Source organism: Oncorhynchus mykiss, chromosome 4 (genome assembly GCF_057628025.1).
Source record: "Oncorhynchus mykiss isolate SJ-2025 chromosome 4, ASM5762802v1, whole genome shotgun sequence".
NCBI lineage: Eukaryota > Metazoa > Chordata > Actinopteri > Salmoniformes > Salmonidae > Oncorhynchus > Oncorhynchus mykiss.
The window spans coordinates 83,442,413-83,467,712 of NC_143025.1; the positions used below are offsets into that span (position 1 = coordinate 83,442,413).

Consider the following 25,300-nt stretch of genomic DNA (forward strand, 5'->3'; position numbering starts at 1 on the left):
TAGGTCATTTAAAAACAAATACATGCAGTTTTCTTGACGGTAACGTTCAAGGGGAATAGTTAAAGTGTTGAATTGCCATCTACCAAATGCCTTTCTTGGTGACTGTTATTTTTGCGTCACCGTTTGCCTTATCCAATGCAAACAACATTCGCTAGCGTGTCACAGGCATTGCTCCAATCCCCCTTTATTTAACCGTATGGGACTGGTTGCACCCTCCCTCTTTCCGGGTTCCGTCATCACCTTCTCCCGCTGATCAGTGGAGCCAGTCTATCCTATAAGCGCGCTCACGGCCAACCTGCTAACATTCGCTGACACCCTCACGTTTCAGAGCCGGAGGAAATGGCCACGAGGACCGACGCATCGATATAGTCTTTCTTATTAGATTTCATTCAAAAGCTGTGCGTTGGAGGAATAGATTGCCTTCTGGAACTAATAATCTCTGTACACCGTATTTAGATTACCTTGACAACCGGTCTCAGTGATTGACAGCAGGACCGATACATGCGAGTTGTTGATGCGCTTAAAAAACTTTTATGAACCGAAGGTTCTACTTGGTCTTACCCGTTATGGTGATTTTTCCATTTCGGCTATTGCAATATTTTTTTTCTTGTTGAAAAATACACATCTTCACCTTGCTGCGGGTTTCTTCTTTATTGCCACTGCGGATTACAATTCTCAACTGGATGTAAAAGGCATTAACTTGATACACCACCTTCTCTGCGGACTGACTTATTCCCTGTGTTTTACCTTTTTATCTCCAAGACAGGCGCATGTCGATGGCGCAAAGGGTAGGCCTTAGTGCAGTTGCAATGTATAATTTCTTATTTGACTTTAAACTTCTGCCTCATGTTGATCGAACCTAATTTACTCATAAGTAATCTGGACAGCCTGAGAACATCTCAACGCTCCACATACAAGTAGCCTACAAATTGAGCTTTTCTCAGCAGTCTGCAGCCTGCATTAGACTAGTTGTTCTGTTTTCCACCCATGGGAAATTTGATTACATTAATTAATGTTCACTGTCATTCTCATGAGTAAAGGCTTGTGTTTGGGGGGATGTCTGTAGCCTACGATAAATCCGTGATAGAAGCATACCAACTGACAGTCCACGAGTTTCTCACATGTAACTCTGTCTTTCTCCATCCAGTACGATGAGCTGTCCCACTATGGTGTTGGGATGGACGGAGTTGGACTCCCGGCGTCCATGTATGGAGACCCCCATGCTCCCCGGACGCTTCCGCAAGTCCACCACTTGAACCATGGTCCGACTGCACATCCAACCCAGCACTATGGATCCCACGCACCCCACAACATCATGCCCAGCATGGGCAGCGTGGTGAACGACGCATTAAAAAGAGACAAAGATCAAATCTATGGGTGCGCATCAGAAATATTCCACATTAGTGTCTGCTAGGTTTTCTTATTCTTGTTAGACCTATACTCATAACATTTAGAAGTGAATAGGGTATTTATCGACATTTAGAGAAATTAGAACCAAATCCTAACTTGACATAGGCTACGTGCATAAATCGAGTTTATGTCAATGCCACATTTTGAAAATAATGTGTTTTACGGGTAAGATTGTGGCCCTTATCCTGAGTGGAGACACTTCACATTTATCAGCTATGCTAGGCTAAAAACAAATACAAGACACGGATTATGAAACCTTAAATACAATACAGTCCACTTAAACAAAACGTGTATTTAACATTCCTGGTCTAATTGACGTTGATGTTTTGTCTGCATCATGTTGCAGTCACCCGTTGTTCCCTCTGCTCGCCTTGGTGTTTGAGAAGTGTGAGTTGGCGACCTGCACGCCCAGGGAGCCTGGAGTAGCGGGTGGCGATGTCTGCTCCTCAGACTCCTTCAACGAAGACATCGCTGTCTTTGCAAAACAGGTACTTGTGGTTTATGATAAGCCCTTTTTTATGACCTAAACTATAGATAACGATAGGAGTGGGGGGTTGTATAGCCTGCTTTAGACATTATCTTTGCTTTTAAACGTTAATAATATTTTACTTTTTTTATGTTTGATAATTGATGGACAGATGAATGGATTGTTTGATTGCTTGCCTGTTTGATTGATAGATTGATGGATTGATTGCGGTATGCAGACAATATACTAATATCATGCATTCTCTGTAGATACGGGCAGAAAAACCGTTATTTTCATCGAATCAAGAGGTGGACAATTTGGTAAGCCAGTTAACTTGCATGTCCACTTTTTACGCATCAATTGCGCAGCTGGATAAATCGTGTCATATTGTCTTGTTTCACTTTGTTTAAATACAACACGAAAATTCAGAACGTTCCATTGAAGGAGCAACAGGAAACGCAGACGAGTCGTGGTCAAAGGCCTATTTTGCGCCTCTGCAGCGGGTAGCCGCGGAGGTCCTTGCCTTGGGCATCCCAAAACCAGGGACTGTCTAGGAACCATTGCTCTGCTAAAGCATCTATTTGATTAAGAAAATACATTGTTTTAAGTCATGTAACATACTGTAACATATGGCTACTTTACTGTATAGGCCTACAGTGTGCATTCATTAATTTATGGTGTTATTACATTGGCCTAGTTACTGTTCATTAATGTATGGTGTTATTACATAGGCCTAGTTACTATTCATTAATGTATGGTGTTATTACATAGGCCTAGTTACTAATCATCAATGTATGGTGTTATTAGGCCTAGTTACTATTCATTTGAGGCAAACATGTCAGCATGACTAAATCCTAAATGTTCTGTTCTTTTTTTCCAGATGATCCAAGCTATTCAAGTATTGCGGTTTCATCTTTTAGAATTAGAGAAGGTAAATTATGTTTTATTGTAAACCTATATTTAATGCTTTACTCTTTGCTTTTTTGTTATTATAATTTTTTGTATGAACGTTATACAATCACCCATAACAGCATAGCTTTAACTTCTTGAAGTGTAATATTTTACTCTAACGCACATAGTCCTACACATGGCTGTGGCACCGATCTTGTAAGGGTGCTGCTAACACGAATTTTCATTGAATAGGTACATGAGCTCTGCGACAACTTCTGCCATCGGTACATCAGTTGTTTGAAAGGCAAAATGCCCATCGACTTGGTCATGGACGATCGAGATGGCTGCAAATCTGACTTAGATGACCTGACGGGATCCTCCACAAATCTAGCAGATCACGTGAGTGTCTAGGCTTCGAAATTACATACTGGTGCTAATTCTTGCAAGGGGTGCTGCTAATAGCATGGTGTTTAGGATGTACAAAACTATCATTTCAAGATAATGGGCAATTTAGCATAATTGTGAGTCAGTTTAATATATAACAAATTTAATGGACAGTTTTTAAAATAAACGGTCTAACATTGAATTTACTGGTTACTATTAAACAGTTATTGTATTAATAACTTATCAACAAAAGAGTAATTCAATGCACCTACATGTCTGCAAAAAAGAGTGCTAAGGGTGATGTGTACTGAGGGAAGTTTCGTAGAGCTCTCATGTCTTCTTAAAAAGAGGAGGAATGAGAGAAGGATTTGTTCCCCTTTTTCAGCTCTATTGTACAAATCATCTATTTTATAGGTTGATGATGATGATGATGATGGTGATGATGATGAGGAAGATGATGATGATGATGATGATGGTGATGATGATGAGGAAGATGATGATGATGGTGATGATGATGTTGGTGGTGGTGATGATGATGATGAGGATGGTGGTGATGAGGATGATGATGAAGATGGTGATGATGATGAGGATGATGTTGATGATGGTGGTGATGATGATGATGATGATGTTGATGATGGTGTTGATGATTATTTAGCCTGCATGATGAAGAGTACAGCTGGATGTGTGTCCTGTTGGGGACTAGTGTTTGATTTTCCACTTGAATGCTAAACCAATTGGATTACTATTGTCGGTAAAGAGGAGGGTCTTTGTCAATCCATGGGCCTATAGGGTGCCCCTACACGGGCTCTTTCTACTCCCACATGTCGATTCTGATATCCTGGTTCCTTAATAACCCTCTGGTACTGGGGCAATGGCATAAACTTTGTGTTGGGGAGATTCCTCATATTACATTGCTGTCCTGTATACTAAGTAGGTTTATTTGAAGAATCTCAAATACAAAATATTTGTAGCTTTGTTTAACACTTTTTTGGTTACCACATGATTCCATATGTGTTATGTCATAGTTTTGATGTCTTCACTATTATTCTACAATGTAGAAAATAGTAAAAATAAAGAAAAACCCTTGAATAAGTAGATGTTTGAAAACTTTTGACCGGTAGTGTAAATATATTTTAAATTCCATTCCTTTACTTAGATTTGTGTGTATTGTGTTTATTGTTGTGAAATTGTTTCGATATTACTTGTTAGATATTACTGTACTGTTGGAGCTAGAAACACAAGCATTTCGCTACACCTGCAATAACATCTGCTAAACGCGTGTATGTGATCAAATAAAATGTGATTTGATTTGATTTAGTTTACGTGTGAGAAGTTCATGACAAATCTTCAGGAGTTTAGAATTCTGTTCACTCTACCAGTTCTATTTCTACAGGGAAGGCAGCTAAACCTCACAATGAGGGAGAGTTCTACAGTATGTTGGTTCTCTTTGTGACACACCAACTCTGCCTCTTTTTTGGAAATGTCTGAGGGAGTCCACAACCCAGCCTATATCCAAGAGAGAACAGCTCAATATTCGTGTTGATATCACAAACTTGCAGAGTAAGAAGACTCATCTGAGTTACGAGATGACTGGCTTGAAAAATGTGTTATTGAAGATCAGTTGGAATCAGTTATGATGTCATAATTTATGACCTATTTGTATTATTTTAACTTCTCTGCCTTTATGGATCTCAGTTTGGAAGATACATTTTAAAGAAGGATAGACCGCACTGTATCTGAAATTAATGTAATCTTAACAGCTGGGGTGTGAGTGAGTAAAGAACCCCCTTCATTAGCTTGATAAACGTGGAAACACATGGCACTTTGAATGGGGACGCCACACAAACAGCTTTCTAATTACTGTGTGTTGGGATGGAAAAGGGGTCTGCTCATCGAGCTCGTCGAGAGGCCTCATTCACACTGCGCTGCCATTGTTGCTGTGATTATTCTTGTCGTTGGCTGAGCTCTTCATCTGAGCACCATCCGGCGAACAGCTGACGCCAAGAGGCTGAAGAGGTTGCTCTGCTGTTTGGCCCTCAGCTTTAGACTGTCTAAGTACCCTGGTCCCTGTGCATATATGGCCCAATAAATAGGTGTTCGGAGAGACCACTGGGCTTCAGAATCAGTCAAGACACCGGAGGATAGAGGAAAGAAAGAAGTGTTGCAGGAGCTCTGGTGCTGATTGCTTTGGCTCTACAGTATTAGCTAGAGCAGCTGAATATCAGCTTTAACGTTTTGATTTGATTTGATTTGATTTTACCACCGTCTCAGTCTCAGGGAAAATGGTAATTTAGATTGTTGGATTATTGGATTAGGGATTTTTTTGGACATATTCTATTTTCTTATTGACCACATGGTCATATTGTGCGCTGTGGTAAATTGGCTGGGTTTGTGTGTGTTTGAGTGTGTATGTTTGTGTGTGTGTTAGGGAGTTACATTGACTTTCAGTTATGGCATTCTGTATCCACTTCTCTAATGTGATCTCTTTCTTTCTTTCTTTCTTTCTTTCTTTCTTTCTTTCTTTCTTTCTTTCTTTCTTTCTTTCTTTCTTTCTTTCTTACTTTCTCTCTCTCTCTATCTCTCTCTCTCCCTCTCTCTCACTCTCTCTCTCTTTCTCTCCCTCCTCTGCTGTTGTGTGGTCGGGACGGGGGATATGTTGATGACCCTCTCTTTTGACCCCAGAACCCAGCGTCCTGGAGAGACCTGGATGACGCCCACTCCACGCCCTCCGTGGGCACCCCGGGGCCCTCCAGCGGGGGCCACATCTCCCAGAGTGGGGACAACAGCAGCGAACTCGGTAAGAGAACCACAGCTTCTCTTTAGACTCAATATCATATCAAAGGTTAACCTCAGTGCTGACCTCATGCAAAGACAGTGGTCTTTTCTCTACTTGTGGGCTTTAGATGAATGATAAGCAGATCATAATGATAAGCAGTTATTGTTTCTCCATTCTTATCATTCAGATAATGTTGAGAAAAGAGGTTGTTGTTGAATCAACAGCTAGTTTGTTGGGTTTTGATGGTGACTTTGTAGTTTTATCACTTATCCAGGTCAGGTGATAAAGTTCAAAAGTTGAATCTGATATGATGAGGGTAATTATTGCCAATTACTGGTTTTGCATGACTGTGTCCAGTATTGCTGTATAATAGCCTACTTGGCTTTCTGTCCGTGGGCCGGCTGTTCATTTGGCCTGTGATGAGCTCATTGGAGGCTATAAGGGTTTTATGACTTGTTTTTGTTTTTCTCTCCTATGGCCACAGTAAAAATAGAATAGACTTTAAAGCAACTTACCACCCTCTGCCCATCAGGCATCAATAGCAGGGCATTGAGCTAAACAATGGCAGGATGTTTTGCAAGACAAGAGCAATTCAGAGGATGAAAGGACAGTCAGAAGCAAAGATTAAGTTTATTCCTCGTTCTGATTTTACCACAGTTTCTTCAGTTATCCTAAATATCTGAAAAACATGTTCAACGAATTTCACTTAGCCTAGTATCCATGTCATGTTTAATGTCATTGTATGCCCTAACACAGTAAATCTGACTATGTGAATTGTATTGTCAGCAAAGAGAGGGGAAGAGGATGGTGTGAATGGCTTTTTCCTTGGTTCCTCTGGAGTTGTTTATTTAAAAAAAACAAAAGCGAGGGAACATCCAAAGTCCACGTCTCCCTGCCCTTTTGACCTGGGTAGAGAATGCATAGAGGCTGGGGAAGCACAATAACCCCTGCCGTGGAGCTGGGAAGGACAGATCCACTTTATGTATGGAGGAACAAAGGGGAGTCCCAGTCCTCTGGTAGCAGGATCTGATGCTTCCCTGCCCACCTGCTGCTCCACGTAGTCCTCCTGGGGACTGCTATGTTTTCATCCCTTGTTTTCATCCATTATTTTCATCCCTTGTTTTCATCCCTTGTTTTCATCCCTTGTTTCCATCCCTTTACTCATTAAAGGGGATGAGGAAAGTGAACACTTTTAACATTGGAAGGGACCTGGGGGCCAAAGCGGGGCCTTTATGTCAGTAGTGCAGGCCTGGCTAGGAGATTACTGATGCTCTTCAAAGTACCTAATATGAGGGAGCTCCTATTGTCCTAATGGACATTAGTCATGGTTGTGTGGGCCAATGATAAAAGCCTTAAAAGGGTTAACCTACAGTCTTATCTAATGGGGGAGAATTGTGGTTAGTATGGTTAGTATCAACCACAGGTAGTTGATGTGTGGTTGGTTGGTGGTGTAGTTATGGCTTAGTGGCTATGTTAGCCATGTAGCTAACCGCTACCCCATTGGCTTATGTAGTCTTTGGTTGTTTTCTTGTAAGGTGTGTGATATGCACAGGGGAATGTCTTTGATTCCAGCTCCCCCAGAGTGACTCTCAGATAGATAGGGCACAGGGACAGTTCTAAAAGGGATGAGCTATCCTAAGAATGTTTTTGGGGGGTGGCGCTTGGAATATCCATCATAAAAAAAGGAAAGGAAGCCAAGGGGAACCTGCTGCTGTGAAGCCGCTGTACACTAGCGTTTACAAAGAGGGGAATGCAGAGCGGGAAGAAACAGGATGCAGTCAGTGCATCTTTTTGTCTCCCCGGATACCACCGAAAATGGAATCCAGAACTGCTGGTGGTGACATACCAATGACACTCCAGGGTAATGTCCCCATATAATCTGTGACAAGATGCTCTCACAAATAACAAGGGAGAGAGGCGCAAGAACTAGAAGTGTTCATCTTAATCCAGCCCTTACACTCCAATCAATAGGATAAAGGCCTCTGGGAGGAACGATTCTAGATCTATTCATCAACATCAGTATAGGATTCCCAGTGTCTTGGAAAGCTTCCAGACAACATCTCCCATTTAGCAGTGTGCATCATGGGTAATAACAGGAGGGGCTGAGAAGTGTCATTGGTGATGGATCAGGTCCAGGTGAGCTCATTAGGCAAGCTGCATTGTGTTCCCATCACTGATGCAGGCCAGAATACAGCAATCAGTTCTGTTAGCTAATAGCCAACCCTGCACTTTGTCTGATATGGCCATGTCATCATGTGGATTCTCTTGCCTCATCTAGTTGTCCCAGTTTATACCTAACTGTAGGAGCACTGGTCGCTGATGTTGTTGTGTTGTTGATGAGAGAGAGGAAGAGAAAGGGAGAAAGAGGAGAGACAGAGAGGAAGAGAGAGGGAGAGAGAGAAGGAGAGACATAGAGAGGAAGATAGAGGGAGAGAGAAGGAGAGACCGAGAGAGGGAGAGAGAGGGGTTTAGAGTAGGGTGTTGGGGGTTGGAAGCCAGCCAAGGATGCCTCTCTTCTTCATATCTTAGGGTGCTGTTTTCCCTAAAGTGCCCGAGGCAGTACTCCAGCATTCCCCACGGCAGCAGTCCGGTCACTGGGGCAGGCACGCAGGGGGGGAGGGAGGAAGGGAGCGGGGCAGGCAAGCAGGGAGGGAGCGGGGTAGGCAGGCGAGGGGCTAGGCCACGGGAGGAGAGTTCCACGGGTACGATTTTGAGAGTAGTGCACTGTCACACTGCTTAGATTGGCTGAGTTGCCAGGGAACAGTCAGAAGCGATTAGCGTAGCAGAGGATCTGCCCTGCGGCCTTCCCTCTCTGGAGCAGGAAAAAAGAGAGGGCTGGGGGGAGAGGAGGAGGGGGGCCAGGAGGGGTTGACGCTCCTTAGATATAATTAGGCCGTGCAGGTGACTTCCTATTTTTCATTCTTTCCCTCATTCTCTCTTCCATTGGTTTCAGTTATTTGGTACAGAAACAGATACATAACTCATTTAAAATGACCAACATGGATTTTTGTCATTTTGATCACCCGCACCAGCCCAAATGTTTAGTCATTGATAGGTATCGTTTTTTTATTGATTATTTCACCACTCAAGGTATTTCTGAACAAAATGTCTCTCCTAGCCTGTGAGAAAGGATATTAACTGTCCTCTCTGAAACGACAGATCTCTTCAGCACCATCCTCCAAGACCTCTCTTCCCACAACAAACCTCCTCATTTTTGGTCATAAGACCAAAATCTTAGAAAAGAAACCTGTTATAAAAGCTTGTTATAACATCTATGAACAGAGAGGATAAGGAATAGTGGACACACAAAGTAAAGCATCACATAAGCAAAGGAGACAGTGGTCAAACAACCTGCCCTGTCCTTGACTTGGACTACACCATCCATCAGAACACCACCGCTCCTGCCCCCATCCCCAACCCAACACACCACTCCCCTCCAACCCCACTCAGTCCAAGTCATCCTTTTTAATGTCAATATTCATTAGCTGAAATATTTATGCATGATTATGGGTGCATATATAGGAGCCCCTTTGATTGATGTATCCCCAAAAACAAAAAGACATGCCAGGGCAAATCTTATGAAAAGTAGGGTTCCAGTCCCGCCTCCGGGGAGGAGTCTCTCAGATGCATTATTCACATCCCCTGCAGGCAGGCTTTCAAGGCATCTCTGCCCCGAGGGCAAGAAAAATAACCACCACTGTTAAAAGAAAATCATCTCGGCTGATGCACAATTAATGGCGGAGAGAGAGGAAAGAGACAGAGAGAGAGAGAGAAAGAGAGGGAGAGAGAGTGCACAGAAGGTTCTGTGATGAAGAGCAATGTGGAGCGAGGGCAGGGGCGGAAGCCGCGGAAATCTCAGTTTAAAAGGGAGCCTTCGAGCCTTGATCCATGAGAAGGTTCTCATTGAAACAATAATGCCAGTAGGAGAGAGAGAGAGTCTGTGTGTGTTGTGTGGTTGTGTGTGTGTGTGTTGTGTGGCTGTGTGTGTGTGTGTGTGTGTGCGTGCGTGCGTGCGTGTGTGTGTGTGTCGCAGTGTGAGTCAGACAATCCAACACAGACAGACTGGAGGGGGGTGTGAAGGTGGAAGGGGTAGGGGTAGGGTAGGTCACTGAACACTTGGGGGGCTTGAGGGGGAATGACCGCAACCCCCCCAGCCCCATAACACCCCCCTCCATCCACCCAAACATCCTTAGCACACATAGACAAAAGGAACGCCCTGCTTTCAACTTCACAGGTGAGGGGGTTTGTTGTGTTTTGTGATGTCATACCTTAACTATGAGGTCACAATTGTTATTTTTGTTATTGTGACATTTTTCCCTCTTTTTTTTTACAACTAAACCATTTGTCTTTATCAAATTGTGGAATATCTCTACTGGGCAAAAATATAAACACAATATTTAAAGTGTTGGTCCCATGTTTCATGATCTGAAATAAAAGATCCCAGAAAATTTCCATATACACAATAATTGTATTTTTCACATATTTTGTGCATAAATTTGTTTACATCCATCTTAGTGAGCATTTCTCCTTTGCCAAGAGAATCCATCCACCTGACAGGTGTGGCATATCAAGACGCTGATTAAACAGCATGATCATTACACTGGTGCACCTTGTGCTGCGGACAATAAAAGTCCACTCTAAAATATGCAGTTTTGTCACACAACACAATGTCACATATGTCTCAAGTTTTGAGGGAGCGTGCAATTGGCATGCTGACTACTGGAACGTCCACCAGAGCTGTTACCAGAGAATTGAATGTTTTTTTACCATAAGCCGCCTCCAACATCGTTTTAGAGAATTTGTCAGTACGTCCATCTGGCCTCACAACCGCAGACCATGTGTAATCACGCCAGCCCACGACATCCGGCTTTCTCTCTTGTCTGAGATCAGCCACCTGGACAGCTGATGAAACTGAGGAGTATTTCTGTCTGCAATAAAGCCCTTTTGTGGGGAAAAAATGTATTCTGATTGGCTGGGCCTGGCTCCCCAGTGGCTAAATAAAAATGCTGCCTGCGCATTGTGTCTGGCCACGGCTCTTACTTCATGTCAAGCCTGCAACCTGGGTCTAACAGTCAGTACTTCATGTGAAACTTACAGCCTGACTCTAACAGTCAGTACTTCATGTGAAACGTACAGCCTGGCTCTAACAGTCAGTACTTCATGTGAAACTTACAGCCTGGCTCTAACAGTCAGTACTTCATGTGAAACTTACAGCCTGGCTCTAACAGTCAGTACTTCATGTGAAACTTACAGCCTGGCTCTAACAGTCAGTACTTCATGTGAAACGTACAGCCTGGCTCTAACAGTCAGTACTTCATGTGAAACGTACAGCCTGGCTCTAACAGTCAGTACTTCATGTGAAACGTACAGCCTGGCTCTAACAGTCAGTACTTCATGTGAAACGTACAGCCTGGCTCTAACAGTCAGTACTTCATGTGAAACTTACAGGCTGGCTCTAACAGTCAGTACTTCATGTGAAACTTACAGCCTGGCTCTAACAGTCAGTTCTTCATGTGAAACTTACAGCCTGGCTCTAACAGCCATTACTTCATGTCAATCATGCTGCTCAGATTGAATTACAGGCTCATCATTTTTTATTGAGCTCTGTCACTACAGTATATGCCCCTCTACATTATCCAAAACTGTAGCAGAATGTGAATGAGGTTGTGCAAATGTGGAAGATGTGGAATCTTCTGTTGCTATGCTGTTGCTTTGCCCTAGACCTCTGCTACCCTTTCAGTGTGTGTTTCTGGCGAATGGAGGTGATGTTTCTAAGTTAAAGACATCTCCTAACATATCCCTTGTGGCTACTTTTTCTCTTGTTTTAGGAGATGGCCTCGACAACAGTCTGGCGTCGCCGGGTACAGGAGACGAGGATGACCTGGACAAGAAGAGACAGAAGAAGAGAGGTATCTTCCCCAAAGTGGCCACCAATATAATGCGAGCGTGGCTCTTCCAGCACCTCACGGTAAGACAGCAGGCCCGTCCTGGCCCTAGCTCCAGCCCTAACCAGACTCCACTGCTGGGATGGTTCTCAACCTTTTTTGCTTACTGTTACCCCAAACACGTCTTGCTCTGCCCAAAGTACACCCTCTTGTGCAACTGGTCATGACTATCATGCATTTAACCATGAGGCCCATGTTTTGTCTTCTGAATCTTCCCACGTTCCCCATGTGGGTAGGCCACATACTCCTGGGGGTAATAGTAATACAAGTTACTGCATCCAACACTCAGTCATGTCACAACACAGGGGCATTGGTCTGTGACATTGTAGTGCTTCGCCAAATGATTTTCCCTGTGATTTTTTTATTTGTAAAAAAACAGTCGTTGTGGCTCAAGGGAACAGTGGGCTGTATAAAAGACAAGTAGTGTATTTTGTCTAACTGCAGTATCTCCATTATACAACACTTAGGAATAATGCCACTATACTGAGCGTCTGAACTTCGTTTTTACAAAAACAGAATAGACTACTTTACCAGAATGCAACTCCTCTGTTCAGGCTCAGAAGGACTATCTGACATTCCAACGATTTCCAACCAGGAGAGTTTCACCTTTTATCTCCAGACCCAATAGACAGCGCTGCAGTCTCTGACTCCTCCTCCTTCTCCTCTGGTTTTCTACTTTTCTCCTCTCCACTCGTAGATGTTTTCAAAGCTGCTTATTTGTTTTCTGGGTGAAAATCTGTCACACATCTCCTGTACAGGAAGTAAGAACCTTTAGATTGGAGAGATAACAAAGAAGAAGGAAAGGAAGGCTAATTGAATCATCATTGAATCATCTCTGTTCCCTGTCTCTTTTCAGCCTCACTGGTTAAGCACAAGTGTTTGTCATGGAAGGATGTGGCTCGTAAACACGGTGTAAGGGGGACTTTGGCCCATCGATGTCCTCTGAATGGTCCCATTGCAACACCCAGGCGATCAGCCATTCAGCGGGCCACAGAGGGTGAAGGAGACGGATTATGTTTTGTCCCGACTTTACCGTTGAGGCTGGGGTCTGAAAAGGGGAGAGAGGTTCTTTCTCTAGATACCCCACAACAGCCTTCAGCTGTTGTGCTCCTGTTCTGAGGAGGAACTCTAAAGATCCTCCTCTACAACAGTACAGAGAAAGCAGCAATGGAAGATTTAGATTCATTCTAGGATTCATTTTTGGCCTGTTAGCATGGTCATACAGTAACTGTTGGTTTTAGACCTCCACCTACATGCTGACTTAGACAGATCTTTGTGAAGCTCTCTTTTTAATGCTAAAGTATTGAATTAGTTTCTACAAACATACATTGCATTTCGCAAAAACACAGCTATAAAAGGGTGCTCTTGTTCAACCATGAGGCCCTGTTGGAGCTCAAAGGAATTTCTTGTTCAACCATGAGGCCCTGTTGGAGCTCAAATTAATTTCTTGTTCAACCTTGATGTCCTATTGGAACTCAAAGGAATTTCTTGTTCAACCTTGATGCCCTATTGGAACTCAAAGGAATTTCTTGTTCAACCTTGATGCCCTATTGGAACTCAAAGGAATTTCTTGTTCAACCTTGATGCCCTATTGGAACTCAAATTAATTTCTTGTTCAACCTTGATGCCCTATTGGAACTCAAATTAATTTCTTGTTCAACCTTGATGCCCTATTGGAACTCAAGGGATTGTCTTGTTCAACCTTGATGCCCTATTGGAACTCAAAGGAATAAGTCTTGTTCAACCTTGAGACCTTATTGGAGCTCAGAGGAATAACTATTGTTCCACATTGAGACCTTATTGGAGCTCAAAGGAATAAATATTGTTCATCCTTGAGGCCCTATTGGAGGTCAGATGGATAAGTCTTGTTCAACCTTAAGACCCTATTGGAGCTCAGAGGAATAAGTCTTGTTCAACCTTGAGGCCCTATTGGAGCTCAGAGGAATAAGTCTTGTTCAACCTTGAGGCCCTATTGGAGCTCAGAGGAATAAGTCTTGTTCAACCTTAAGACCCTATTGGAGCTCAAAAGGAATAAGTCTTGTTCAACCTTAAGACCCTATTGGAGCTCAGAGGAATAAGTCTTGTTCAACCTTGAGACCTTATTGGAGCTCTGAGGAATAAGTCTTGTTCAACCTTGAGGCCCTATTGGAGTTCAGAGGAATAAGTCTTGTTCAACCTTGAGACCTTATTGGAGCTCTGAGGAATAAGTCTTGTTCAACCTTGAGGCCCTATTGGAGTTCAGAGGAATAAGTCTTGTTCAACCTTGAGACCTTATTGGAGCTCTGAGGAATAAGTCTTGTTCAACCTTGAGACCCTATTGGAGCTCAGAGGAATAAGTCTTGTTCCACCGTGATGCCCTGTTGGAGTTCAGAGTAATAAGTCTTGTTCAACCTTGAGGCCCAATTGGAGTTCAGAGGAATAAGTCTTGTTTAACCACAGCTCAATGACAGGTGACCTGAGTAAAGTAACATAGCTGATAAGGGTTAGGCATTGGAGAGAGGCCCCAATGTGACAACACTGTGGATTGGACTGGAAACATTAGCAGAGGGTTTTATTTAGGAAGATAGAGACGTTCTGCTGGGTTGAGGGAGGAGCACTGAGCCATCCATCACTAGACTGTCAGACACCAAGCTGGGAGGTCACCATGACGATCGGTTGTGGCAACAATGGCTTTTGTCACCACCATTGCGGTTTATGTGTGTCTGTGTGTGTGTGTGACAGTGTTTGTGTTTGTGTGTGACTGTGACTGTGTGTGTGTGCTCCTGTGTTTGTGTGTGTGTGTGTGTGTGTGACTGAAAGACCTGTTTAAAAATGAAGTTGTTTCGAGCTCATTCCTCACCCGGTGACCACAGGAGGTGGCTGCAGCCCTGACAGCGCCCACCACCCTGTACCCTGTCTGCAATCTGCCGCCCTCCTCCCACTGTCACACCGCCAGCAGAGAGGCAGGGGACAGGGGGACAGGGGCCAGGCCCTATTCAGGCACTAACAAAGGTCTCCATTGTGTTCCTTTGTATCGCATTTGATCATTTGTCAAATCATGTCAAATAATGTCAAACAATGCCACACGCTTTGAGCCCAAAGTGTTCATGAGCCAATCAGTGGTCAGACTTGGTTGTTCACTTGTGCTTATGCTAACTAGGGAGATTGACTTGTGTGTATATTAGCCAAGGGTCAGATGCGAGTCTACATTACATTTGATTACATTTCCTGAGTTTGACTTTACCTTAGGTTGTGAATGGAATGCCCCTGGTCGTATGCGAGGTGTGTTTCTGTCTAACCCTAACCCCTAGTCGTATGTGACGTGTGTTTCTGTCTAGACATGATCGTTTGATCGTTTGTAAATGAATGCAAGCTGGGTGTTTTTTTGTTTTTTTTACTGAAGATGTAGTTTTTTCTGTCCTCTGTGTACCACAGCACCCCTACCCTTCAGAGGAACAGAAGAAGCAGCTAGCACAGGACACAGGCCTCACCATCCTGCAAGTGAACAACTGGTGAGTAGCTAACACCCAAGGCCCCACCCTAACCCTAAAGCTAACACTAACGCTAACCCTAAAGCTAACACTAACCCTAACCCTAACGCTAACCCTAAAGCTAACGCTAACCCTAAAGCTAACACTAACCCTAACGCTAACCCTAAAGCTAACACTAACCCTAACCCTAACGCTAACCCTAAAGCTAACGCTAACCCTAACGCTAACCCTAATCCTAATCCTAACGCTATAACCCTAAACCTAATCCTTGTGCTTCATTCTCTCCTTGATTCCTTTCCTTCTTTCCTTCATACCTCCTTCCAGGACTGGCTCATAGGCTTCTATCTAAATCTATGCTACAGCCATGTTTTTGACGAAGGGTGCACATTCTATGTTCTGCTCTTTGGAAAGGGAACTAAAATGGAAGTGTTAAACATACTCAATCTATCTTCACTGTCTGGGAAACATTAACAGGGAGATGTAACCCCCCTCTCGTCCCCTTACAATCCCTCAGCCTCATTTTACATGTATGACATGATGGATTAAAGCATATTTAAGGCCCGGCAACCTGGCCCCTTTGTAGATGGCTTATCCAATTTTGGGAAGGGGGGCGGGGTCCAATGTAATGGTCACAGAAGAAAGAGGAACAGATCCGGGGGGGGGGGGGGGTTGGGATTTGGTTTCGAGATTGCACTTCTGGTGTGTTATCTAAAAGGTATCACTTGACTTTGAGTTTACACAGGGTCAGGTTTGGAATAAAGGATTTGACTTTGAGTTTACACAGGGTCAGGTTTGGAATAAAGGATTTGACTTTGAGTTTACACAGGGTCAGGTTTGGAATAAAGGATTTGACTTTGAGTTTACGCAGGGTCAGGTTTGGAATAAAGGATTTGACTTTGAGTTTACACAGGGTCAGGTTTGGAATAAAGGATTTGACTTTGAGTTTACACAGGGTCAGGTTTGGAATAAAGGATTTGACTGAGTTTACACAGGGTCAGGTTTGGAATAAAGGATTTGACTTTGAGTTTACACAGGGTCAGGTTTGGAATAAAGGATTTGACTTTGAGTTTACACAGGGTCAGGTTTGGAATAAAGGATTTGACTTTGAGTTTACACAGGGTCAGGTTTGGAATAAAGGATTTGACTTTGAGTTTACACAGGGTCAGGTTTGGAATAAAGGATTTGACTTTGAGTTTACACAGGGTCAGGTTTGGAATAAAGGATTTGACTTTGAGTTTACACAGGGTCAGGTTTGGAATAAAGGATTTGACTTTGAGTTTACACAGGGTCAGGTTTGGAATAAAGGATTTGACTTTGAGTTTACACAGGGTCAGGTTCGGAATAAAGGATTTGACTTTGGCTTCTTGTGATTAATCCTCCCCCATCCCAGAATCCACATTGGGTTCTCAACACACTTAATTACATAGACGTGCTCCTCCAATCCCGAGGAGTAAAGAATTATATTAGTTTTATTAATGGATCTAATTCAAACACTTATCAAAGCAGGCGAATGCTTTGCTTACCTATCTGTCCGGTCCTGCTGGTTCCTGTTGGGTCCTGTTGGATATAGTGGTACGTCTCTGACCGAAATTGGCCAAACGTTTAGCCTTATTACAGCCTGAGGCTGAAGGGGATAAACCCAAATCAATAGATATGGTAAGCTATGTGGCTGTCTTCTAATACCCCAGATCATGTCAATAAGAATAAGACCGATTATAAACCTAATCCCTGAAGACACGGGACATTGGAATACTAGTAAAACTGGCGCAGGAAATTGTCATATTCTGTTTGATTGCTGAATGTTTTGATTGTGTATGATTATCTTAAAGAACTTATATTTGTTTCATTACTCCATTATTGATATAGTCCCAACATGTTTTGTGTGTCAACAATGAAGTTTTCAAGATATGTAACTTTCAAAACACAGAAATCTTGCCCATATGATGCATCATATGATGGACAGATGGGACTAATGAGACAAAGACAAATAGATCGTTTTTGGGGTGGAGTTGGCCTTTAAGCAGACCAGGAAGATGAATGCCAAGGAGATCTAAAGCCAAGGAGAAGCTTCATGTACTGTGTATTCCATGTTGGTTTGAATTCTCTCCTGCTTCTCTCTTCCTCTCCAGGTTCATCAACGCCAGGAGGAGAATAGTACAGCCTATGATTGACCAGTCTAACAGATCAGGTAAACCACAATTTAAATTGGTTCAAAATAATAACATACAATGGCTTTGTTTCTCAGTCATGTTTTTAATTGTACTATACTGTATGATTTTGTAATGTAGATGAGGATGTTTTGAACGCCACTTTTATTCTTATGCTTTATCTCTTCTGTATTTTGGCTTCGACACATACAGACCAATAGAAATATAATTGTAATCTAGTAATATAGCTCTATACTGACCCGTAGAAATAGAATTACAATCTAATATTATATCTCTATACTGACCAATAGAAATATAATTATAATCTCGTATTGTAGCTCTATACTGACCTACAGAAATATAATTACAATCTAGTATTATAGCTCTATACGGACCCTTAGAAATAGAATTACAATCTAGTATTACAACTCTATAGTTACCCGTAGAAATAGAATTACAATCTAGTATTATATCTCTATACTGACCAATAGAAATAGAATTACAGTCTAGTATTATATATCTCTATACGGACCAATATAAATATAAATATAATCTAGTATTATATCTCTATACTGACCCATATAAATATAATTATAATCTAGTAGTATACAGTATACTGACCCATGTCTTGTTAATGGTACATGCACAGTGGGCCAGGGGACGGCATACAGCCCTGACGGGCAACCAATGGGAGGCTTTGTCCTCGACGGACAGCAACACCTGGGGATTCGGCCTGGCGGTAAATAAGCAACCTTTATTCTCACCCTGTTATCTGTCCCTTTCTACCAATGTAGCCTAAAATCTGTTTCTGTTCTGTTTGTCTATTCATGGATTATTATTGTATATTGTCATATGAACCTGTGATTGCACCATGTAATTAGTTCCCCTCTCTGTCACTCATTCTGCAGGACCAATGGGTGGAATGGGAATGAATATGGGGATGGATGGTCAGTGGCACTACATGTAAACCCTGTCCAACCGAGGCAAGCCTGAAGAAGAAGATGGAGAAGTAAGCACAGCCTCATTCTCACTCCCCTGTTACATTTTTCACCCACAAGCCCCCCTCCATTGTTCCTCTATTCCGCTCCATCTCTCCATCTCTCTCTCTCTCTCTCTCTCTCCATCTCTCCCTCTCTCTCTCTCCATCTCTCCATCTCTCTCTCTCTCTCTCTCTCTCTCTCTACATTGCTCACCCTCTCTCCCTCATCTGCCCCCCTTCTCACCCCCTCCTCCATTGTTCTTCTAGCCCTCTCCATTCCTTTTTATCAATTTTTCTTTCCTTTCCATCCTCCTCTCCTTCTCCAGGGCTCAATCTGATTAAGTATGTGGGGTTCTGGACTCCCTCGGTCCCCCTCCAGCCCTATCAGCTCTCTGGGCCCTGCTGACAGTTCACAAATCAAGACGTATTGCCTGCCGGAGGCACTGGAGCTCACCAGATTTTATTTAACATCCACACTCCACTGCTCAATGAGCCAAGCTATAATGACACTTACCTTGATTAATTGAGCTCTTTATATGTAAATAGAGAGCCCCGCGTTCGCCTCAATCTTCCCCGGATGCCAGTTCCACCAACACAGCCCCTTTTCCCTTTTCCGACATTTCACTGATTTTGCTAATCAAGTCCAAAGAGCACGAGGGTGATAGCAGCGAGGGTGCAGAGCCAACATTTAGAATACAGTCCACATAGAGATATCTTATTCACTCAAGCTGAATAATAATATCATTTTGAGAATATTTCAACCAATCATTTCTCATTGAATAATCATTGACCGGTTACTGTAATGGCGTAATACAGGAGGCTGTTCTCCTCCCTTAATTTAATCTGTGGCAAGACCATATGCTGATTGTGACGGCTGTAAATTTACCCAGGGTTCCATGTGGGGTTGTTTTGCAGTAAAATGCACTTATTCCATGCATATTGGAGTCAGAGCCATAACATTTGTCTATTAAAAGATCCCTTAAGAATTGCACCACTGCACCAGCAATGTCCAAATGCATGTACAAGCTGTAAGACCTATGTCTGACTCAGTCATGTGTAGCATTGTCTTTACCTCATAAGATTTTGGTTCTGTATTTGCAGTGTGTTAGGGTATGTTTGTATAAGAGACTGACCCAGGCTCCTTCTTCGTGTTACAGGCCTCCATGGTTTGCTCAGGGAAAATCCTGCCACTTGGTTCCAATGAGCGTGTGACTCCGCCCCAGTCACACCTGTACCTGTCATCTGACGACGCCCACCTCACCTCCCCACTGGAGCATGGAGGACCACACCCACATCTGCACAAACGCCGCCCACATTGACCTTTAATAACCCCACGCCTGGAGGAAGACGAGGATCTACTAATAAACAACAACAAAAACAACAACATTTGCAGACAACAATCTTCCAAAACAAAAAAAGACTTCTGTATGAACAACGGAAGCTAAAAGGACCTCAAACACATTTTGACACATTTTTTGTTTTCTTTTTAAAATTATTTATTTATTTTTCTACAATGGTGGACCACAGGGACAAGAACTTTTTAGTCTTTGCCCGAGATATATTGACACAGCCGGCACACACACACACTAACACACATTCCCTCTCTCTCTCACACACACACACACACACACACACACACACACACACACACACACACACACACACATACACACACACACACACACACACACACACACACACACACACACACACACACACACACACTCAAACAAATACACACACTTCATCTTATGAACACACCATTTGAAAACAACCACTGTGGAATATCTAAAAGGAGTATGAAGAGTTTTACTAACTGTTGTGGTGTATAGACTTGTGCTTTTACATTTGACTGTTTTCTCCATGTTTGCGCTTTGTGATCATTAGTTTATGGAGTGAGAGTTTATCACTAATCCTGTGTGCTGTGGAACAGAGAGAAAGAGAGAAAGAGAGAGATTGCCTCGGAGTCTGCAGCCTGGAGCTTGTCTCAGATACTGCAGACGGCAGCCCCATCCAGCTCCCAACAAAAAAACAAGCCCTCTTTTTATTTGTATTCTGAATGTGGCCCAGTTGCTTTTATTACCCATGCACTGAATGCATTTCATATATTTGTTATTATTCTGTTTTGATTTGGATTGTTCTGTGTTGTCCTGAATTCAGACTAAAGAGCTGATGGATTGACGTCACACTGGTAAGGTGGATCTTGGACCGACTTCCATTTAGATCATGTCACAATAGTTTTATAGCACACAGGAAGAAGGAAAGGGTTTCTGCACTAAAGACCAAAATAAAAAACAATTTTAAAACTTGACCTCAGAGTCTTTTTTCAGCACATATTCCATTTCTCCTGTGAAAGAAAAAAACTTTTGAGGAGAGAAAGAAAAGTTAGAGCTTGAGTTAATACTATAATATGATACTGTGACCTAATTCAGTTGGATAACCTTTGAAATAAATTATTTTTTTTGGTTTGCTGTTTGGGCGACATTTGCATATTAGCTACTTCGTGACATTTATTAAATATTGCATGTCTCTGTAAATATATATTTTTTCGTATTAACAAACAACAATTCGAATTCACACACGAGGTCACGTTACAGTTTGGTCGATATAGAACAATATAAGACGACCATTTCTTATTGATTGAGGCTGGCAGGAATGATGGATGACCTACCGGGCTTCGAAACATACTGAGATAGGCTACTGTGAATCCCAAAGCCACTCTATTTTAAAAGAACAATGGGCATATGCCACAAAAATAACCGTGGAAGCAACGAGAATTTAATATATTTTCAAATAAATTGGTATGATGTCACTCCTCCGGCAAAAAGGAAAAAAATAATTTGAAGCCTAAAACAAAATGTGTATTGAGAAACATTCGTTCGTATATGGATTTATTATGAGACTCGTTGATATTGCTGTATTTTTGAAGGATATATTCGTTTGACTAGTTTGCTGTCTGTATTGCAGGGTGTGAGGTGGACTGAGAAAAAGTGCTGTGGGCTGCTTGGATCATTTATCAATGTCAGCCAGTGTGCGGATCTTGTGTGCTGGTGTATTGTTGAGGAGAATTACATAAGCAAGAGAGCAGCGACTCATGGGCAAATGGTTCATGTGCTATTATGAGTTAGGCATAGAAGTTAGGCCTATTCATTTTTATTCATATACATGTTTAATATTTTATCTTTAACTTCTTATTCTTATTCTTATTATTGTTATTGTTTTATTTGATCGGCATCTAGTTATTTCAGTAGTTTTTTTAAATTATATATATCTTATTATAGGCATAACATGTAATAATCATGCCTTTTGAAACGGTTGCTATGTTTAGATTCAGCCTATATTTTTATCTCTCACCGAATAGAAATTCCTCCACATCAGTGAATATTTTAGATAACTAATCAAAGATACCATTGGTTTTCTAAGATTAAATGTAGGATTGCATTTAAGAGCTTTTTGCGTTGTAAAATCAAATTAATTTCAATATTCTAGCTCTGATAACTGCATGCGAAATAAAAAATAGTAGTATTTTCGTTTTGCAACGGTATAGCTAAAAAGAAAACCCAGGGAACTTGTTTTCTCGAAATGATATTGCTGCCATTAAGCCTTAGTCGAAAATCGTGCGTCGCACCATCATTGATCAGTTGATGGCAATAATTTTTCTGTCAAATATGAAATCTGATAGTCAAAAGAGCAGCTTGTGAGTCAAACATCATGGATAACGTGTATTGATTTAAATGGATATGCCAATTAAATGGACTTATAAAAACGACAACCATTTCAGACCAATGGCCTTAGGCTAGTGGTTTAATCCATGATAAGGAAATGTATTTATTTGTTAGGCTATTTAATCCGTAATTTTATAGCTGTAAACGAACTTGATACAGGCCTAATTAAATTATAAAAATAAAACAAGTTCAACCATTGGCTTCTTTATAGTCGTGTTATTTAAATTCTTATAAACCAAACCTGCTTCTCCAACAACAAAAAGTTTGGACGATTGAATATTCCAAGACATTTTTTTTAAATTGGAGATGATCATGAGTTCAAAACCACAACAGAAAAATGGAGAAACATAAATGTACAGTCGGCATACAAGCTAAACCCATTGTGATACATCCTCTGCATAGGTCTAGATACCCCATGCATTTTCCATATGTACTGTACATAAAAAACAAAGAGCATACTAAAACGCATGCAGCCTTCGCCGATGTAGATAAATGCGTTTTGAAGGGTGCCGGAAACAAGCGCCTATCCACATGAAATATGGGTCATTCCTCCCGCAGAAAGCAGCATCACGTGGGAGACAACTCTTATTTTCAGAACACATCCATTCCCTGGCGCATGGAATACTGCCAACTCTTCTGTTCCGCTAAATGGAAAGTACCTGCGCCTCTACAACCGAAATAAGTAAATAATGAATGAATTATAATAGGCCAGATGTCCATTTAATTTATACCATATAGCTACATTGACAAATATTAACGAGAAGATAGATGCATGGTCAAATCTGGAAAACAGTCACTCAGAAAATGAACACCATGTTTCTCTGTTTATTGTGTTTTCTCCAACAAGTTTGCACGTGCAGAACAACATTGAACAGTGAACAGTAGGTGAACGCTCTGTTCAGCCATGCTCTTATGGCTACAGCGACTGTGCCCTCTGAAATGGCTCTAAATGTTTTTTATTCCAAATCAACAAATGTAATTGCTAATCTGAGGATCTTTCTCCCTCTATTACCCTTTTTGCCCAACACACACTCAAGCACACCTCCCCCCTCTCTCTCTCCTCAATCAATGAATGGAGGGATGGTTGGAGGGTGATGCTGGTGGTTTTACTTCACAAAATCATAGCCTACTCGCTCAATTCATCTGTTCAGTCATGTCTTCATCCTGTCAAGGCAGCATGCCAGGCATACATGTCCCAGATACAGACTGACATCACCCAGAACAGGCTGGGGAGGTCTCCAGGCTCTGGCCCTGTACCGGTAGTCCTAAAGCCTGGAAGATGCTGTGAGAATCTAGCCTCTGGCAGGAAATGTGGTATTATCCACAGGGGGTCAACAAGTTTACTGGCGTGACATATAAGCTATAGAAAACAGTGCTCAGGGTTAGGGGTTATGAAAAAAACAGGTTTGTGACCCAAAAAAAGATGATGGTTCAGTTTTTTTCTTCTAAGTTGGAGACACTGTCATCCACCTAAAATATCCTAAAAATAGGCCACATTTTTATGGCAGGATATTTCAATAGATGACCTTATTTATTAATGGTTTATTGATTGATGTATTGATTTGAGCAGTAATGACAACATTCACCCACTAATCATACTTGGCTAACACCAGTAGTAAACCTCCTTTTGTTAGATGCATATAATTACTCTGCACCCCCTGGATCATTTTACCGACCCGCTGATCCCAGTTAAGGCAACCCGAGTAATAGCTACAGATCCCTGAATCAGCCTTGTCAAACACAATCTCATATGTGTATATCTCCTCTCTCGGAATCTCTGAAGGTTTTCTTTGAGACTCCCTGCAACATGGATAGATGTTCATCCCCCGGTTCAATTCCCTGTCTGGAAACGATTGGGGTTTAAATTTGGGATATTTGGCATAAGGAAAATCAGGTGGGGCAGCAGGAGGACTCTCATCTGTTTTATGGCGATGCATGCCAGAGGTCAGGGGTCAAAGTTGAGAGAGGGGCCAGCAATACAGAAATAGGACAGTTTGGCTTGGATTTTTATAGGATGGTGAATGGGGATGATTGATGTGTCATCTCTTCTAAACATTCTCTCTGGTATCGACCTTGATGTGTCATGGCGCGAAGCAGGGAGATAATATTATATCATTCTGTAGTGAATGGTGACCTCATATCTCCAATGAAACACTTTCCCTTCAGAAGAAAGACAACTTGTAACACTACTGTAATCTCTCAACAGCCATTTTATTTGAGAGAATGGTACTACAGGGACTGAATAGTGACCACCATGGTTACTTGAATGTCCTGTTAATTTCGCTATTCAGTATATGCTGTTAAGTTTTCCACTGGATTGGGAAAAAGGACAGGAGTGCATCATTTTGGTATTTTATTAATGTCACATTTTCTGATGAGAACACATTGATTTGCTACCTAACAACAGTGTAGTGTCTCTGATGTCATAAGTGTTTATGTTTATATTGCATTTAGAGTACATGTCTGTTGACATCAGAATCCTTTCCATTTTAAGATGATATTCTAGAATTCCTTTCATCCTGTCCAGACTCTCCCTCAAGCCCTGTCGTTCTGCGTCTAGGATCTTTGGACATGAGAGTCTTCACTCAGATTAGGGTGAGAGAGAGGAGAAGTCACACAGGTACGCTGGACAGTGATCTAGCAATACTGGACGCTGCTTTGACAATCAAAGTGACAGATATCGTCCCAGGTTATTCACCTGACAACTTAGTTTCCACTGTTGTCCAGTCTATGTGACAGGCTCTCACACTGTAGCCGGCACATCGGAACCCTACTTCATTCAGACACATTTACCACCTATTTAATTGTCCTCAGCAGCTCATGATTAGCCTATAAAACTACAATATCTAGCCCTAAATCTTTACTATCGTTTTCGTTTCGAAATTAACTTCAGGTGCTATCAGGTCAATGTATGTAATTCAATTATAAACTTTTAAATGTTTTCCGTCTCTGTTGATAATAAAAGTAAACCCATAGTCTGCCCTTTCTGGGGTAATGTTTACCTTCAGTAGTAACACTTGTGATAGTATCAGTGGAGGCTGCTGAGGGGAGGAAGGCTCATAATAATGTCTGGAATGGAGTGAATGGAATGGCATCAAAAACATGAC

General features: G+C 42.0%; 1 protein-coding gene across 1 annotated transcript; it reads left to right on the top strand.

Annotated features, from left to right (window-relative positions):
- The first annotated feature begins 215 nt into the window (after nt 1–215).
- LOC110522534 (homeobox protein Meis2-like) lies at nt 216–20,779 on the top strand. Its single transcript, XM_036976143.2, has 13 exons — nt 216–788; nt 1,148–1,377; nt 1,757–1,898; nt 2,146–2,196; nt 2,757–2,807; nt 3,020–3,166; nt 5,834–5,948; nt 11,756–11,895; nt 15,287–15,363; nt 17,472–17,530; nt 18,139–18,228; nt 18,398–18,498; nt 19,626–20,779. The coding sequence occupies exons 1-12, from the start codon at nt 771–773 to the stop codon at nt 18,454–18,456; spliced, it is 1,179 nt and encodes a 392-aa protein (XP_036832038.2). The 5' UTR covers nt 216–770; the 3' UTR covers nt 18,457–18,498; nt 19,626–20,779.
- Nucleotides 20,780–25,300: the final 4,521 nt, after the last annotated feature.